The sequence below is a fragment of the Vulpes lagopus genome, chromosome X (assembly GCF_018345385.1).
Source record: "Vulpes lagopus strain Blue_001 chromosome X, ASM1834538v1, whole genome shotgun sequence".
NCBI classification, from domain to species: Eukaryota; Metazoa; Chordata; class Mammalia; order Carnivora; family Canidae; genus Vulpes; species Vulpes lagopus.
This window is the reverse complement of record NC_054848.1, coordinates 121,755,782-121,771,086: the sequence shown is the minus strand read 5'-3', so window position 1 is coordinate 121,771,086 and position 15,305 is coordinate 121,755,782. Positions and strand designations below refer to the sequence as shown.

General features: G+C 59.7%; 1 protein-coding gene across 2 annotated transcripts; it reads left to right on the top strand.

The window, feature by feature from the left end:
• The first annotated feature begins 127 nt into the window (after positions 1-127).
• G6PD (glucose-6-phosphate dehydrogenase) lies at positions 128-15,090 on the top strand. 2 transcript variants are annotated; one of them, XM_041740626.1, is made up of 13 exons: positions 128-438; positions 1,322-1,449; positions 8,542-8,579; positions 8,665-8,773; positions 9,321-9,538; positions 12,031-12,189; positions 12,273-12,398; positions 12,769-12,862; positions 13,166-13,352; positions 13,614-13,849; positions 13,923-13,999; positions 14,135-14,227; positions 14,331-15,090. In XM_041740626.1, the coding sequence occupies exons 1-13, from the start codon at positions 327-329 to the stop codon at positions 14,419-14,421; spliced, it is 1,668 nt and encodes a 555-aa protein (XP_041596560.1). In that variant the 5' UTR covers positions 128-326; the 3' UTR covers positions 14,422-15,090. The 2 variants fall into 2 exon arrangements, with proteins under 2 accessions (XP_041596560.1, XP_041596561.1); XM_041740627.1 differs by lacking the exon at positions 128-438 and adding an exon at positions 571-725.
• Positions 15,091-15,305: the final 215 nt, after the last annotated feature.

Sequence of the window (15,305 nt, the reverse complement as noted above, 5' to 3'; positions counted from 1 at the left end):
GGAGGCGTGCAGAGGCCGTGCCGGAGGGGAGCCCGAGCCCGCCAGCCCTGGGCGGCCCGCAGGACGTTCCTAGTGATTTGTAGCACCTGCTACTTTTCGGGGGCGTCGCGACCCAATGTCCAACTCGTCTCCCGGGGGCTAGGCCGCCCCGCCCCCAGCCAGGGGAGGAGCTAATAGAGAGCCGCACGGGCTGTAGGAGGCCCCGCCCAGGAACAGGGTCGAGGAGGCGTGGCCACACCGCCGGCGGAAGTGGAGCCCTCCGCGAGGGCGCAGGGCCGCCCGGGGCGGGCTAGAAAGCTGGACCGTAGGGCTGGGCCAGGCCAGCGATGAGTACGCGGGCGAACGATGCAGAGCTGCACGAGGACGCGCGAGGCACCGAGGACGCGGCGCAGAGGGAGCGGGAACGGAAGGCACCCGGCGGCCGAGCGGCCCGCGCAGGTGCCCAAGGGGCGGGGCGGGCCGAGGGTGGAGGCTTTGCGCGGCGGGAGGGCGGGCTTTCCCCTCCGCCCCAGCGCGGGCTGCGCGCGCACCTCCCCGCGCCTGGGCTCGGCCCCGCCCACGGGGAGGGGCCTGTTGCGGCCCCGCCCACGCGCCTCGCCTGAGGCGGGTCAGCTCAGCCCAGGCGCCCGCCCCCGCTGGTTAAATGAGCCGGCGGGGCGCAGCCCCCGGAAACGGCCGGGAATTCCGGGGCTTTGAGCGCGGCGTTCGACGGCGGCGGGGCGCAGGTAACGTAGTGGCCAGGCGCCGGGCCAGCGGAGGGGCGTGCGGTGTCGCCAGGCCCTTTGATTTGCCCAGCTTGGGAGCGGAGCAAAATCGAAAGGGCTTATCTGATCCCAGTGTCCCCCCCCCCCCATCCCTCCGTTGGCCCCCTGGTTGGACTGAGACCCTTCAGAGGGGCCGCGACCTGCCGGCGACTCCCAACTTAGCAGGAGGAGCGCCGGAACTGCCCTCCGGCATTGCCCGGTCTAACGTGCTCCAGCTCATCGTGGAGTTTGCGCTGGAGTTTGGGGTGAGGTGGTCCTGGACAGGTTGTGCAATGCTCCAGCAGTTCCACTTGGCCCTGCAGAGCCTCCAGCCGGAGTCCACTAGTGCTCTGAGTAACTCCGTAAAGTACGCCGTGCAACAAAGCCGCCTAGAGAGTATGGTGGGAGCCCAAATCCTGCAGTTCCTAATCCCCCAACCATCCTGTTCCCAGGCCACTCAGTGAGCGGTTTTAATAATCAGGCATCACTGGGTGAGACCCCAAAGGACTCCTCCAGAAGGGGGCCAACTTCCCCATGCTCTCCTGTTCTGGTGTGTCAACAAGCCTTTCTTTAACCAGAGAGCATCATGGCAGAGCAGGTGGCCCTGAGCCGGACCCAGGTGTGCGGGATCCTGCGGGAAGAGCTGTACCAGGGCAATGCCTTCCATCAATCTGATACCCATATCTTCATCATCATGGGTGCATCGGTGAGTCTCCCCCAGGCCCCACATCTCAAAAGCCAAGCTCAGAGTGTGCCATTGCCTCATGTCCCTTCCTGCTGGGTGCCTGGACTTTCCCAACTGATTGTCCTGGGGCCCCAAGGGCCCCGCTCGGTTGGTCTCTCCCTCTTGGTCCTGCCTGTGTGCCGCTATCATCCCAGTACCGCCCAGTATACGTGCACTGCCAGGCCGTTCTGAAATCTGTTTGTGGCCATTAATTGTAGACCCGTGTCCTGGAGCTGGGAGGGCCATCAAGACTATCTGGTTGGACTTCTTCTTTCACAGGGAAAACTGCAAAAAAAAAAAAAAAATACTGTATCTTTTTCAGATTTGTTAGTAACTTGGTCGATGTTACACGTTGATTAAGTGCAAAGACAGGATCTGAGGTGTGAGCTCCACCTTGTCTGTCCCTACCCCAAGTTCCGTGGGAAGAAACACTCAACCTTCCTGTGAATACCATGTCATTACCCCAACTTCCAAGGCCTGCCCAGGAGCTATGACCTGTCCCACCCCACCATATACCCTGGGGAACTGCCATGTTCTAGAAGATCAAAGGGTACAAGCAGAAGCAGAGGTATAGCACATGGACCGGAGGTGAAGGAGGGTGGGACAAGAGAGGGAGAGTGGGTCCTAGTGGAGCCGTGACCCCCAGACTAAAGCAGCCTGCTGGTGCGCCACATGGAAACAGGATCTGTGGGGCGGCAAGATGAGCTGCCAGGGTTTTGTCTCCAAGTAAAAGCTTTCGCTCATTGCTTTCACCCTGGGCAGGACCAACAACCTGTTAACTGTCTTGTGACGTTTCTGCTGGTAACTTGCTGTATAATCTTAAGGAAGAATTCCACCGAAACTAGCTATCTGTGGACAGGGGAGGCATCGTGTCTCTGCACCCATGTCAAGGTGCCCTTAGCCTTGGAGGAACTTGCTTCTTCGTGCATCAAGGTGCCACTACCTTTGCCTTTGCATAGCCTGCTCTCTGCCAGCTGTTGGGAGTCTGATCAGATCTCTGCAAAGGAGAGCAGGAGGCTGGAGACAGTGCTGGGGGTGGAGATAGGGCTCTGCCAGAGGCAGGGACGGCAGGCCACCCCAAGCGCTGTCCTCTGACTCCGTAATCCCGAGAGTAGAGGGACCCAGAGACATGGGGGAGGGGAAAGCAGGCTTAGTCTCTACCCTGGCCCTAGCATGTTCTCTTTAGAGGAGCCATGCCTGTGTTGGCCACAAACCCTCATACCTAGGATTCTGACCATGAGTTCCAAGAAACAGGTTAGAGGAGACATTTACTTGGGATTATTACTCCTCTTCCTCCCACCCCCATAGCAGGCCGTCAGAGGATGCTCCCCCAGAGAAGCCCAGGCCACAATAAATGACTTAGGACCCCAGGCTCTCAACTGTCAGGTAGTTTCTTGAGAGCATCCAAGCTTGCTGTGTGACCGGCAAGTGTCTTTCCTTCTCTGCACCTCAGCTTTTCTTAGGAGCCAATGAGGACTTTTGAAACAAATGCCAAGGGACCTCGGGCTGAGCCGATTCTGTGACTGTTCACTGCCTTCGCCTGTGGCCAGCTTGGGGTTGGGCAACTTTTGTTTGCAATTGGTAGGGTTCCCCTTTGCTCTCCTCTGCTCCAAGAGTGACAACCAGATGCTCAGAGCAGAAATGGGAAGTGCTCATACAGCAGGGTGGGGTGGGGGAGGACCCCTTGTCTGGGAGTTGTTTGCTCCGGAGGGTTGGGGCCGGGCAGGTGGGCAGGTGGGCCTCCCGTCCTCAGGCAGCATCTGGAACAGCTCCCACCCTCCAGCCCCTGAGGCTTGCTCCTGCCTGTTAGGAGGTAGACACGGTGGTGCTGAGGGTGCGCTGTCCCAGAACCTACCCTTCTGGGAACCCAGCAAGCTCACTGCTCATTCATCCAACACTCAGTGATCAAGTGCCTCCTCTGGAAGCTGGTGAGCGTCGGCCCTGCCTTCTCTGTGTGATCTGGGTGGTGAGGGAAGGGACCCAAGGGGAGTCAGTCACCCAATAAGAGCTCGTAGTGGCACATGTGACAGAAAACAGAACCGGGCCCTTGGGCCCCGCCACCTCCAGCACACAGGTCCCACGAGGAGAGCCTGCGGAGTGAGATGTGCAGAGCCAGGGTCAGGGAGCATTCCGTGCAAAGAGCAGAGCAGACTCAGAGCCCTCAGTGGCTGGCAGATGCCCCGGGGCAGGCTGGGCCCACATGGCCCTCCTCTGCCCCTCCTTCCTTCCTCACCTGCTTACCTAAGCCTGGTTCTCAGGCCCAGCTTCCTCCCTGAGAGTGCCCTGGTGCTGGCTCATGGTTACCCAATAGGCTTTGAGCTGCTCTCTGTTCCTCCTATGTGGCCACTTACCACCTCCTCGGGACTCCTGCCCACAGCCAGGAAAGGAGTAGAGAGACTTACCGTCCCCATCTGGAAAGCTCTGGAATTAAAGAAACCAGTTTCTCCTTACAGTCCAGTATTGGGGGCAAGGGGCAACCCTGGGCCTGGCAGATCCTGGCAGATCCTGGCCTCCCCCATCTGATAGGACCTCGGGTGGGCTGAAGGACTCTTCCCCCAACGGGGGGTGAAGGAAGGAGGGGAGGGCTGGGCAGAGACTAGGATGGGGAGTTGGGGGGTGGGCAGGATGGGCTCGCTGCAGGCTGCTCAGCAAGCCCCTCACCCCCCTGGACCTCAGTCTCCCCACCTGGAGCACAAGGGCCATGGACTTGATGGGTGTTCAGGCCTCCTCCCAGTTTGCGCCCAGACAAGGGTGACCGAGCTATCTTGGCCCCTCACTTTTTTGGGGATATTTCAGGGCCACTTTTCCCACCTTGGGTCGATAAGATTCTTGCTGTGTCATGATGACCTTGGCACTTCCCCAAAGGCCTGATGATTCATGAGCCCCAGGGTGGAGGAGGGAGCCTACATCAGCAGCCCCCAGGCTCTCTCTCCCCAGTTGCCAGGAGCCAGCTGGGCCCCAGCCAGGGCCCAGGCCCCACCCCAGGAGGCCGCGCAGATCCTTGACCCCGTGACCCTCGGGGGACTGGGCTGGCCCACCCCTCCCAGGCCTACAGCTGGCCGCCAGCCTCCGACACCCTGAAATCCTCACACAAAGGTGTCGCCAGTGCTTGGGGCTTGTACAACTGGCAGCCGAGGTCAGAGCCAGGCGGCGACAGGCAGGCGGTGGCCCAAGGCCCTTTGCCCCAGCCGGGAGGGATACAGCGGCTCGGGTCTTCCTGAGGTCCTGCTTCTCCTGCCTGTGACATGTCCCCCGCGGCTCTTCCCCACTGTGCTCCCCAGACAAAGTCAGGAGGCGTCCCACTAGCATGTCGCTCGCATGTCGCCCGCTGTGCCTGCAATTGCCGCCCTCAGCTTTGCTCCGTCTTTCCGTGTTGGTTCTTGCAAGTGTCTGGCGTAGGCTGGCGGGAGGCAGGCCGCCCCATTTCCCCAGTGCAGGCCCCCTCCCAGGGGCCCCCTCCCACCGCCCCGGGGTGCACGTCCCCCTCCCCCGATGACGGGGATGCTGCGGCGCTGAGCTGAACAAGGCAAGCAGGTTCTGTCGGTAGTTAATCCCGAGGGGAGCAGAACAAACAGCTGGGGTGTTGGGCTCCGTGACTCAGCAGAGGGACACTAGGCCCCTGCTACGGGTCCTCTGAGCCCCTGGAATGTGATCGGAAGCAAACATTACCTGCCACAAGGGAGGTGAGGACGTGTTTGCAGGCCACGGTTCTGGTGGTTTCTCCGGGGTGCTTGTCCCCAGCAGGCCGGTCCTCCCTGGAGCTGCGGGGCTGAGGTGCCCTGAGCAGGGGTCTCCCTCCAGCCCTGCGATGGGAGAAGCCCAAGGCGGGCACGGGCAGTCTGCCGTAGTGGGGGCCCCTGGACAGTGAGGGTCGCGGGCAGGGAGCCAGCTCGCTTCCCAGGCTGAGGCTTGGAGTCACACTGAAGGGCCAGGAGGGCAGCCACGTGAAGGTGGTGGTTACCACAGGGACCCACTCCGGGTCCTTGGGAGGTCAGTTGTGAACAGCAGAGTGAGCCAGGGCGCCAAGCCTGGGGACCAGAGTTTGGAAACCACCCGCTTCGGGCATCCAGGGTCCCAGGGGAGCCTGGAGATGACCAGCGGACACTTGACTGTGTGGGCCCAGTGCTCACTAGGGTCTCGGCAGGGACAGACTCCTGGAGGGGTCCCCCTGCGGGTCCCCACCTACAGCCCCGGGGGAACATGGGCTCACCCAGGGAGATTTGAGGTGAAGCAGACGACAGGAGGGAGCTCGAGCATTGAAGGCACAGGGCCCCCCCCCCCGAGCCTGCACCCCCCCAGGGGAGGGATCTCCCATCCCAGAGCCCCCTGGGTGCTGTCCTAAGTGCTTATCTCTGGGGGGGCACTGAACCAGGCAGGAGCTGCTTTCGTTCTGGTCACGACGCTTCCGTCGTGCAATCGTTCATGGAAATGAACTTATCCAGTGGTCACATTGCTTCCGGAAGGTCACTTCGTGTTGAACATTCGGGTCCTCGTCTGTGGATTGAGCTCTGCCCACGGCAAGTCCAGTCCACCCCAGCCTGGCCCATTGTCTCCCCGCCGATTGGCAGAGCTTGGCGCCGCGCGTGGGTTTGCACCCCAGGCCCATCCCACGCTGTAATTACGGGGTGGGCAGATGAAAGGGCCCGGCCTCCTGTTCTTCAGCAGCCGCTGACCTCTCCCGCCCCCTCCTCTTCCACCTGGAGTACAGTGCCCTTGTCAGGTTGCAAAATTACAGCATATTGCGATGGCGGCAGTGACCGAACTGGAGCTCGGGGAGAAGGAAGCCTGTGATTCTCTCGAGGGAGCCCTCTGTTGAATCTGTGGGCTCCGCCGTGTTGTCACTAGAAGCTGCCATATGTTCACACCCTTTTATTTTGGGAAATTTCACACATCCACGAAGTTGACACAATAGTGCGATGAGGGACGCCTGCACGGCTGTCGGTTGAGCCTCCGACTCTTGGTTTCGGCTCAGGTCGCAATCTCAGGTCGTGGGATTGAGCCCCGCATCGGCTCCGCGCTGGGTGTGGAGCCTCTTGGGATTCTCTCGCTCCCTCTCCCCCTACCCCCTGCTCGCTCACTTGCTCACTCTTAAAAAAAAGAAAGAAAAGAAAGAGTACAACGAATGGCCGCTGTCCATTACCCAGTTCCCACGACATTCCGCCTCTCGTTTCGCCCACTCCCCACTCTCTGCTCAACTGTTGTTTTTGTTTTTCAGGGTTTTTTTCTTGGACAAAACTGAAATGTATTGAAATGCGCGAATCCTAATGGTGCAGGTTAAACACCTTTATCACAATATAGGACCTTTTGGGGCACCCGGGTGGCATAGTTGATTAAACATCCGATTCCTGGTTTCAGTTCAGGTCACGATCTCAGGGTCCTGGGATCCAGCCCCGCGTCGGGCTCCACGTTCAGTGACGAGTCGCTTGAGATTCCCTTTCTCCCTCTCCCTTTGCCCCTTCCACGTGTGCGGTCTCTCTGTGTCTCTCCTCTCTCTCAAATAAATGTATTCTTTTAAATTAAAAAAAAATCAACATAGGACTTTTCATCTCTGCAGAACATTCTTAGACGGCCACCCCAGTCAGTCCACCCCAAACAACCTGCGATGTAATCTCTACCAGAATAGATTCGTCTTGCGTATCCTAGAGCTTCACTTACAGCTTGTCCACCTCCTGGAGCCTTTGGGTTGTCTCCCGCGTGGGGACACTGAGTTGAGGCTGCTGTGCACGTGCACGTGTAGACGTGTGCTCCGCATCCCCTCCAACACTAGGTGTGCTGCTTTCGTTTGCATTTTCCTGACAACTGAAGATCTTGAAAACTTTCTCGTGTGTTTGTTAGCCATTCATTTCTCTTCCCCGCAAAGTATTTGATCAGGTTCTTTTTCTTTTTTTTTTTTTATTTGATCAGTTTTTAAGTGGCTTTTTTAATTTTGCTGCAGGAGTGGGTTATGTTTCCGGGTTGCAGACAGACTCTGCCTCAGAACGGAGTTCCATCTTTCTGGCTTTGTGGCAGCCCCCCCCCCCCCCCCGCCCCGGGAAAGCGTTCTAGTGCCAGGGTCGTGTTGCCACTGCCTTGGTGGAAAGGTTTGTGGTCACAATCCAACTTCCTTCATGACCATTGCCCACTCGGGTCCCTGCCTCTGTTTGGGTAGGTGGCATTTTTTTAGAATTTTGCCCATTTCATTGAAGTGTTTTCCTGGTTGCACTTGTATTCTGTTGCACCCCTAATTCCTGGCACCTTTTAAAAAGTCTCGCCAGAGGGTTGTCGGTTTTTCTTCAGCTCTTTCAAACACCAGCTTTTGGATTTCTTGATATTTTCTTTTGGCTTACTTTCTATTTTATTTATATTTTTTCATCATTTCCTGCCTTGTAACTTGCCTGGCTTTGGCTTTCTAATCAATCCTACTCTTGTCTGAAAATTTTTAAGAATTTTATTTATTTATTCACGAGAGACACAGAGAGGGAGGCAGAGACACAGGCAGAGGGAGAAGCGGGCTCCACGCAGGGAGCCCGATGTGGGGCTCGGTCCCCAGGATCATGCCCTGGGCCGAAGGCAGATGGTCAACTACTGAGCCACCCAGGCGTCCCTCTGTGACTTCTTAAATCGGACACTAATAAGCTCATTGGCCCCGACCTAGAGGCAGCAGCCTAGGGCACACCACATAAGTTTTGCTCTTTGCTATTTCTGTTGCCGTTCAGTTCTAGAGTCTTCCTTCAGATTTTCTTCAGCCCGTGGGCCTTCGGAGGTGGGCTTTGGGGCCTGGCTGTGCTTTCCTTGCTTGCACTGTGACCAGGGACCGTGGTCCGTGTGATCCCAGGGCCTGCAGGTCGGGCAACAGGCCTCCTGGCATGAGGCCCGTTCACCTCGAGGTGGCTACCGCGGGACGCGGGCGCTGTCACCTGAGTCAGGGTGAAGTGCCAGCGCAGGCTCCCATTCGAGCTCCTCCTGCTGCTTGCACGGCACGACAGGCCCGCTCGCGGCCCAGTAGGGACCCTGGGCGAGTGCCCAGGTTGAAAGGGAGCAGACCGTCGAGGTCGTGCCACGCTTCTCCTAAGCACCCCGTTCCCTCTGCTGCAGGGCGACCTGGCCAAGAAGAAGATCTACCCCACCATCTGGTAAGCCGCGCCCGCCCCCGAGTCCCCGAGTCCCCATGTCCCCAGCCCTCCCCATCCGGCGGCCCGAGTCACGCTCTGCCCTCAGGTGGCTCTTCCGGGACGGCCTCCTGCCTGAGGACACCTACGTCGTGGGCTTCGCGCGCTCCCGCCTCACCGTGGCCGACATCCGGAAGCAGAGCGAGCCCTTCTTCAAAGTGAGCGGCTGCCGGGGGTGTCCGTGAGGGCGCCGTCCCCTGCCTTGGTGGAGGTGCTCCCGCCTGGCGCTTCCCGCCGCCCCCCCACACGCCCCGAGCTCGCACGCTGCCCACAACCCGCACAGCCGTGCGCCGCCGCTCCTGCCACTTTGATGACCCACGTGTCGTGGAGCCCGGCGCGGGGACCCCGCCAGCTTGAGGCCCCCGTTCCCCGGCGCTCCCAGGGTCCTCCCTGCCGTGCCCCCCACTCCGTCCCCCCGCCAGGGCCAGGAGCTGAAACAGCGTCTTCCCACAAAAATCACATTTGCCTCTTGCCCGCACACCAGAGGCCGCCGGTGTGGCTTCAGGGAGTCCCGCCGGTCACGCTTCCTGAAGTGTCACCGCTGTGTCGGGGCCCAGCCTGGGAGTGCTGGAGCCCGTGCCCCGCCGCGGGGCTGCCGCGGCCAACCCTGTGGGCGCGCGCAGCCGATGGGAGGGGGCCCGTGGGCTGTGCGGCCAGAGGGAGGGCCGGGCCGCGTCCCTGTGTCCATCTTTCTCACGGTCTCAGGCCACAGCAGACGAGAAGCCCAAGCTGGAGGAGTTCTTTGCCCGCAACTCCTACGTGGCCGGCCACTATGACGACGTGGCCTCCTACGGGCGCCTGCACAGCCACGTGAACGCGCTGCACCAGGGGCCGCACACCAACCGCCTGTTTTACCTGGCGCTGCCCCCCACGGTCTACGAGGCGGTCACCAAGAACATCCGCGAGACCTGCATGAGCCAGACGTAAGGCTCGTCCTCGGCCCTCCTGCCTCCTAGGCGCGCCCTGGCCCGCCCTGGCCGCCGGCCGGCCCGGGGCAGCCGTCTGCGGAGTCCGCAGCAGGTGGCGACCCCTGTCTGGCTCTACCTGCGTCAGCCTCCGAGGCGCAGAATGGGGTCCCCGTGGGGGCACGCCCCCCCCCAGGCTCCCTCCTGGCCATCCTGGGGCCCCTGCGCCGGGAGTGCCCCTTCCCCCAGCTGCTCCCTTGACGGGGGGGGGGGGGGGGGGGGGGCTGTTGCTCCACGAACCTGGAACCTGCTGCCGGCGCTCTCGGTCCTTGGGGTGGCGCTGGGTGCCCTGGCGGCCGCGAGGTGGCGGCGGCGGCGCTCACGGGATTCCGCTTCCTCCAGCCCTGGCTCCGGCTAGCCCTGCTTTTTTTTTTTTCTTTCTTTTTTTCTTTTTGTTTCTCTTTTTTTTTCTTTCTTTCTTGTTTCTTTTTTCTTTTTTTCATTCTTTTTCTCCTTTTTCTTTCTTTTCTTTTTTTTCTATTTTTTCTCTTTTCTTTTTTCTTTTTTTTCTTTTTTTCGTTTCTTTTCTTTTTTCTTTTTTTTCATTCTTTTTCTTTTCTCTTTTTTCTTTTTTTTCTCTTCTTTCTTTTTTCTTTTCTCTTTTTTCTTTTCTTTTTCTTCTTTTTTCTTCTTTCTTTTTGTTTCTCTTTTTTCTTTCTTTTTTCTTTTTTTTCTTTCTTTTTCTTTTTTCTTTCTTTTTCTTTCTCTTTTTTTCTTTTTTTTCTCTTTTCTTTTTTCTTTTTTCATTTTTTCTCTTTTCTTTTTCTTTCTTTTCTTTTTTCTTTTCTATTTTTTCTCTTTCTTTTTTCTTTTTTTTCTTTTTTTCTTTTCTCTCTTTTCTTTCTTTTCTCTTCTTTTTTTTCATTCTTTTTTCTTTCTTTTTTTTTTCTTTTTTTCTTTTTTTTATTGGAGTTCAATTTGCCAACATATAGCATAACACCCAGTGCTCATCCCATCAAGTGCCCCCCTCAGCGCCCGTCACCCTGTCACCCCCACCCCCGCCCACCTGCCCTACCACTATGCCTTGTTCATTTCCCAGATTTAGGTGTCTCTCATGTTTTGTCACCCTCACTGATATTTTCACTCATTTTCTCTCCTTTCCCCTTAATTCCTTTTTACTAGTTTTTACATTCGCCAAATGAATGAGACCATATAATGTTTATTCTTTTCCGACAATGGAATATTACTTGGCCGTGCTTTTCTCAAAGCCACAGTCATGTTTCACTTCGCCTCAGGTTTTGGGGGATTTTTTTTCTTTTTTTAAAAGTATCATCGACATTTATTTTTTTTCTGGAGAACACTTTTTCTTCAGTCGTTAAGGACTTACCTCCTTACGTGGACTTCGGTGGAGGTCGTGGGGCAGCACCCGCGGGTCTAAATCGGAGTTGGGGGGGCTCGGTCCTTCCGCACTTCATGAGAGCGATTCCTGACTACCTTGGTGTGAGTGGCACAACTCACGCAATAATAGAGCTTCACATACAGCTTGGGAAGCACATAGGCGTCGAAGACACTTCGGAAATGTCCCTAACAGCGGCGGCCTCCACTATGTCCCGAATAATGAACTTTTTTTTTAAGATTTTATTTATTTATTCATGAGAGACACAGAGAGAGAGAGAAAGAGAGAGGCAGAGACACAGGCAAAGGGTGAAGCAGGCTCCATGCAGGGAGCCCAACATGGGACTCGATCCCGGGACGCCAGGATCACACCGTGGGCTGAAGGTGGTGCTAAGCCGCTGAGCCACCCGTGCCGCCCCACCAAATAACGAACGTCTTAATGGCCTTGTCCTTGAGCACACAACAGGCACAGTCGGTGCAGTGGATGGGCTGCATGTGCCGCGGCCTTTTTTGGCACAACCATTATTCCTTCTTTTCTTGGTCATCTTGGCCGCGGGACTGAGAGCTGTCCCACGTTTTGTTTTCTTACATTTTTTTAATTTGAATTCAATTTGCCAACATGCAGTCTAACGCCCAGTGCTCATCCCATCAAGCGCCGTGCTCAGTGCCCGTCACCCAGTCACCCCAGCCCCCCACCACCTCCTTTTCTGCAACCCTTGGCTTCCTAGAGCCAGGAGTGTCCTGGTTTTGAAGGCAAAATGCCACGTTAACTGCCTGCGGGGAGCAGCAGAGAAAGGCTCCCCAGCTGTCCCGCCCGCACCCAGGCCACCTCTGACCGAGGACCCTGCCCGGGGCTGGAAGGGAGTGGGGCCCCCCAGGGGCAGCACCAGCGGGTCGGGCAGGGAGGCTCCTGAGCAAGTTGTCTGCGCGGCTCTGACTGGGGGACACGAGGTGCCGGGGGTGCGGAAGGGCCCGCCCAGCAGGGCTCTGCTGGGCACCTCAGGACGCGCAGGGGCAGGGAAGGCACTGCCTCTTCTCGAGGAGGGGGACTTACGGGGTTCGGGGCCCTGCTGCCCAGCGAGGGTGTGGGGTGACGTGGCGCTGGGCCCCCGCAGAGGCTGGAACCGTGTCATCGTGGAGAAGCCCTTCGGGAGGGACCTGCAGAGCTCCGACAGGCTGTCCAACCACATCTCGTCTTTGTTCCGCGAGGACCAGATCTACCGCATCGACCACTACCTGGGCAAGGAGATGGTCCAGAACCTCATGGTGCTGAGGTGCGGCCCAGCCCGGCGGCGGACAGAGGGGCTGGGGCCGGGGTGGGGGCCCGGCACCACCCTCCGCCCTGCCCCTCCTGCAGGTTTGCCAACAGGATCTTTGGCCCCATCTGGAACCGAGACAACATCGCCTGCGTCATCCTCACTTTCAAGGAGCCCTTTGGCACCGAGGGCCGCGGGGGCTACTTCGATGAATTTGGGATCATCCGGTGAGAGCCTGTGTCCCCTTCCTGGGGAGTCAGCACGAGCGACGGGTGCCATCCTCCCGTTCTGCAGGGTCACCCCTCCCTGTTCTGGGGGGCTCCTTCCACACCAAAGTTCAGATTCGTGGGTGGGTGTGAGTGCTCGGTGGTGGCTGTGAAGGGAGGGGTCCCGGCTCTTGCCTTCCCCGAGGGGACCTCCAGGGCCAGACACGGCTCAGGAAGCAGGTCTCACAGCTTGTCGCTAGAAAGCCCCACTTGAGGTACTGAGTCCCCAGAGCCTGGCCAACAGGGACGGGGCCGAGGTGAGCCCTCCTCGCTCCTTCCTCACCGCCCGAATGCCCCCCGAGCCGAGTTCCACCCACTTCTCCCTCCGCAGGGACGTGATGCAGAACCACCTTCTGCAGATGCTGTGTCTGGTGGCCATGGAGAAGCCTGCCTCCACGGACTCAGACGACGTCCGCGACGAGAAGGTGGGCAGAGGCGCACCCTCCTGGGCCCTGCTGCCAGGCCTGTGGTGGCTGTTGGGGGACCCCAGGCAGACTCATGGCGTCTAGCTCTCAGCCTCCCCTTCGGGGGGGGTTCCAGGTGGTCCCACAGAGCCCTTGGGTAGGAGGGCCGTGGCCGTACCCTCAGGAGGGTGAACACGCTGACTGGCCACCGCCCCCTGCCTCCGCTGACCCGTTGCCCACCTCCAGGAAGCCCACCCTGCTGGGTCCCGTGCGTGGCTGCTCCACCCGGTTACCCACAGACCCCGTCTCCTGATCCTCTTCCAGGTCAAGGTGTTAAAGTGTATCTCGGAGGTGCAGGCTGACAACGTGGTCTTGGGCCAGTACGTGGGGAACCCCAGTGGAGAAGGGGAGTCCACCAAAGGGTACCTGGATGACCCCACAGTGCCCCATGGGTCCACCACTGCCACCTTCGCAGCCGTCGTCCTCTACGTGGAGAACGAGAGGTGGGATGGTATGTGGACGGGACGCCGCTGGGCCTGGCGGGCAGGGCCTCGGGGGCCCCGTGGAACCCTTGCCCTCCGGTCCGAGCCCCTCCCAGGAAGGGATGCTGGACTGGAGAGGCCCCGGGTCAGGGGGACGTGGCCACGCGTTGCACACGCACGCACGCGCACACCTGCACGCCCGTCCCCACGCTTTGTCCCCACGCTCCGTCCCCTGCCCCTCCCACCCTCGGGGCGGCACCGCGGGGCCTGACACCAGCCTCGCCCACCAGGGGTGCCCTTCATCCTGCGCTGCGGCAAAGCGCTGAACGAGCGCAAGGCTGAGGTGCGGCTGCAGTTCCGCGATGTGGCCGGCGACATCTTCCAGCAGCAGTGCAAGCGCAACGAGCTGGTGATCCGCGTGCAGCCCAACGAGGCCGTGTACACCAAGATGATGACCAAGAAGCCCGGCATGTTCTTCAACCCTGAGGAGTCCGAGCTGGACCTGACCTACGGCAACAGATACAAGGTGGGCACTCGGCCCCGGGGCAGGGGTGGCTGCGGTCCGCGTGGACAGGCGGCCTCACCCCTCCTCCTCGCAGAACGTGAAGCTCCCCGATGCCTACGAGCGCCTCATCCTGGACGTCTTCTGTGGGAACCAGATGCACTTTGTGCGCAGGTGAGGGGCACCCGTGTGCCCTGTGTGTGCGGGGGGACCGAGCTGGGCTCCAGGTCGGGGGGCAGCCTTCTCCCTCCCTCGCTCCCCCCGTACCCCCCAGAAGCACCCCCCCAAGCCACACCGTGTCCCCCTCAGTGACGAGCTCCGGGAAGCCTGGCGGATCTTCACGCCACTGTTGCATAAGATCGAGCGCGAGAAGCCACAGCCCATCCCTTACGTTTACGGCAGGTGAGGGGCCTTGCGGGGAGGGAAGGACGGGACCCCGGGGCAGGGGGGGGCACGGGAGCCCAGGGCCTCCCTCACATCTCTCCTCTGCCTGTCACTCTCCCAGCCGAGGCCCCCCGGAGGCAGATGAGCTGATGAAGAGAGTGGGCTTCCAGTACGAGGGCACCTACAAGTGGGTGAACCCCCACAAGCTCTGAGCCCCGGGCCCCAGGTCCCCACCCCACCCACCTTGGCCCCATCCGTCTTTGTTCATCCCACTTGCCTACCACCCTAACCCCACGTTGGGAGGGCTTCAGGACCATAGGCCTTAGCGTCACATTCCTGGTCCCTGGTCACCTCGGGCCTAGCTACATTCCGCAACCGCCAAGCACTTGAGACTCGCGCCGTGACCATCCCTAGCTGCCACTGGCCCCTCCTGAGCCAGCCTCTGCCCCCAGGACTGAACCCCAACAGAAGCAAGTAGAGTGGCTTCTCCACTTGTCCTGGGCTCCTCCACCTAGGACAGGAGTAAGGGGTGACGTTGGGGGTGGGGAGGGGGCCAGTGGCCACCCCACACTCCTGCTGGCTGTGGGCAAGGACCTCGGAACTGGGGGGAAGGGGTCAAGAGCTCTCACAGCAGTCTCTGTGCCACTCGACATTCCTGGTCACCCGCTGGAAGGGACCTCCATGCTGCCCAGCAGTCAGTCCCCTGTGTCTTGAGCCCCCTGAATGTCCCTCTGCCCCACCAGCTCCCCCACCACCCCAGCTCTGCACTCCATGGCCCGCCCACCTCAGCGCACCTACAGGGGACCCCTCGCCACCGGAAATGCAGAAACAGCAAGTGGCACACCCCATCTCAGCCCCCTGCCATTAAATCCACAAACAGACCCACCTGTTCCCTGGTTGTTTCCTTCCTGCCACTTGTAACCGTGGAGGAGGCCGCCTGCGCCTGAGGCCGGCCCGTGGCCGCCTGACTCCCTGACTACCCATCCCTCACCCGGTCCCCCGGTCCCCCCCCCTCCCAGCGTGGGCATGGCAGTCCAGGCCGCCTTCACCCTGACCCCACGTCTAGGCACCACTGAGTCCCGCCCCCCACGTGGAC

What these genes read in the sequence shown, in the direction of transcription:
- G6PD (XM_041740626.1), top strand. Translation starts at nt 327, where the DNA reads ATGAGTACGCGGGCGAACGATGCAGAGCTGCACGAGGACGCGCGAGGC. An exon ending in GAGACCTGCATGAGCCAGAC is followed by an intron (nt 9,539 to 12,030) that starts GTAAGGCTCGTC and finishes GGGCCCCCGCAG; the next exon opens with AGGCTGGAACCGTGTCATCG. An exon ending in GGAGAACGAGAGGTGGGATG is followed by an intron (nt 13,353 to 13,613) that starts GTATGTGGACGG and finishes CTCGCCCACCAG; the next exon opens with GGGTGCCCTTCATCCTGCGC.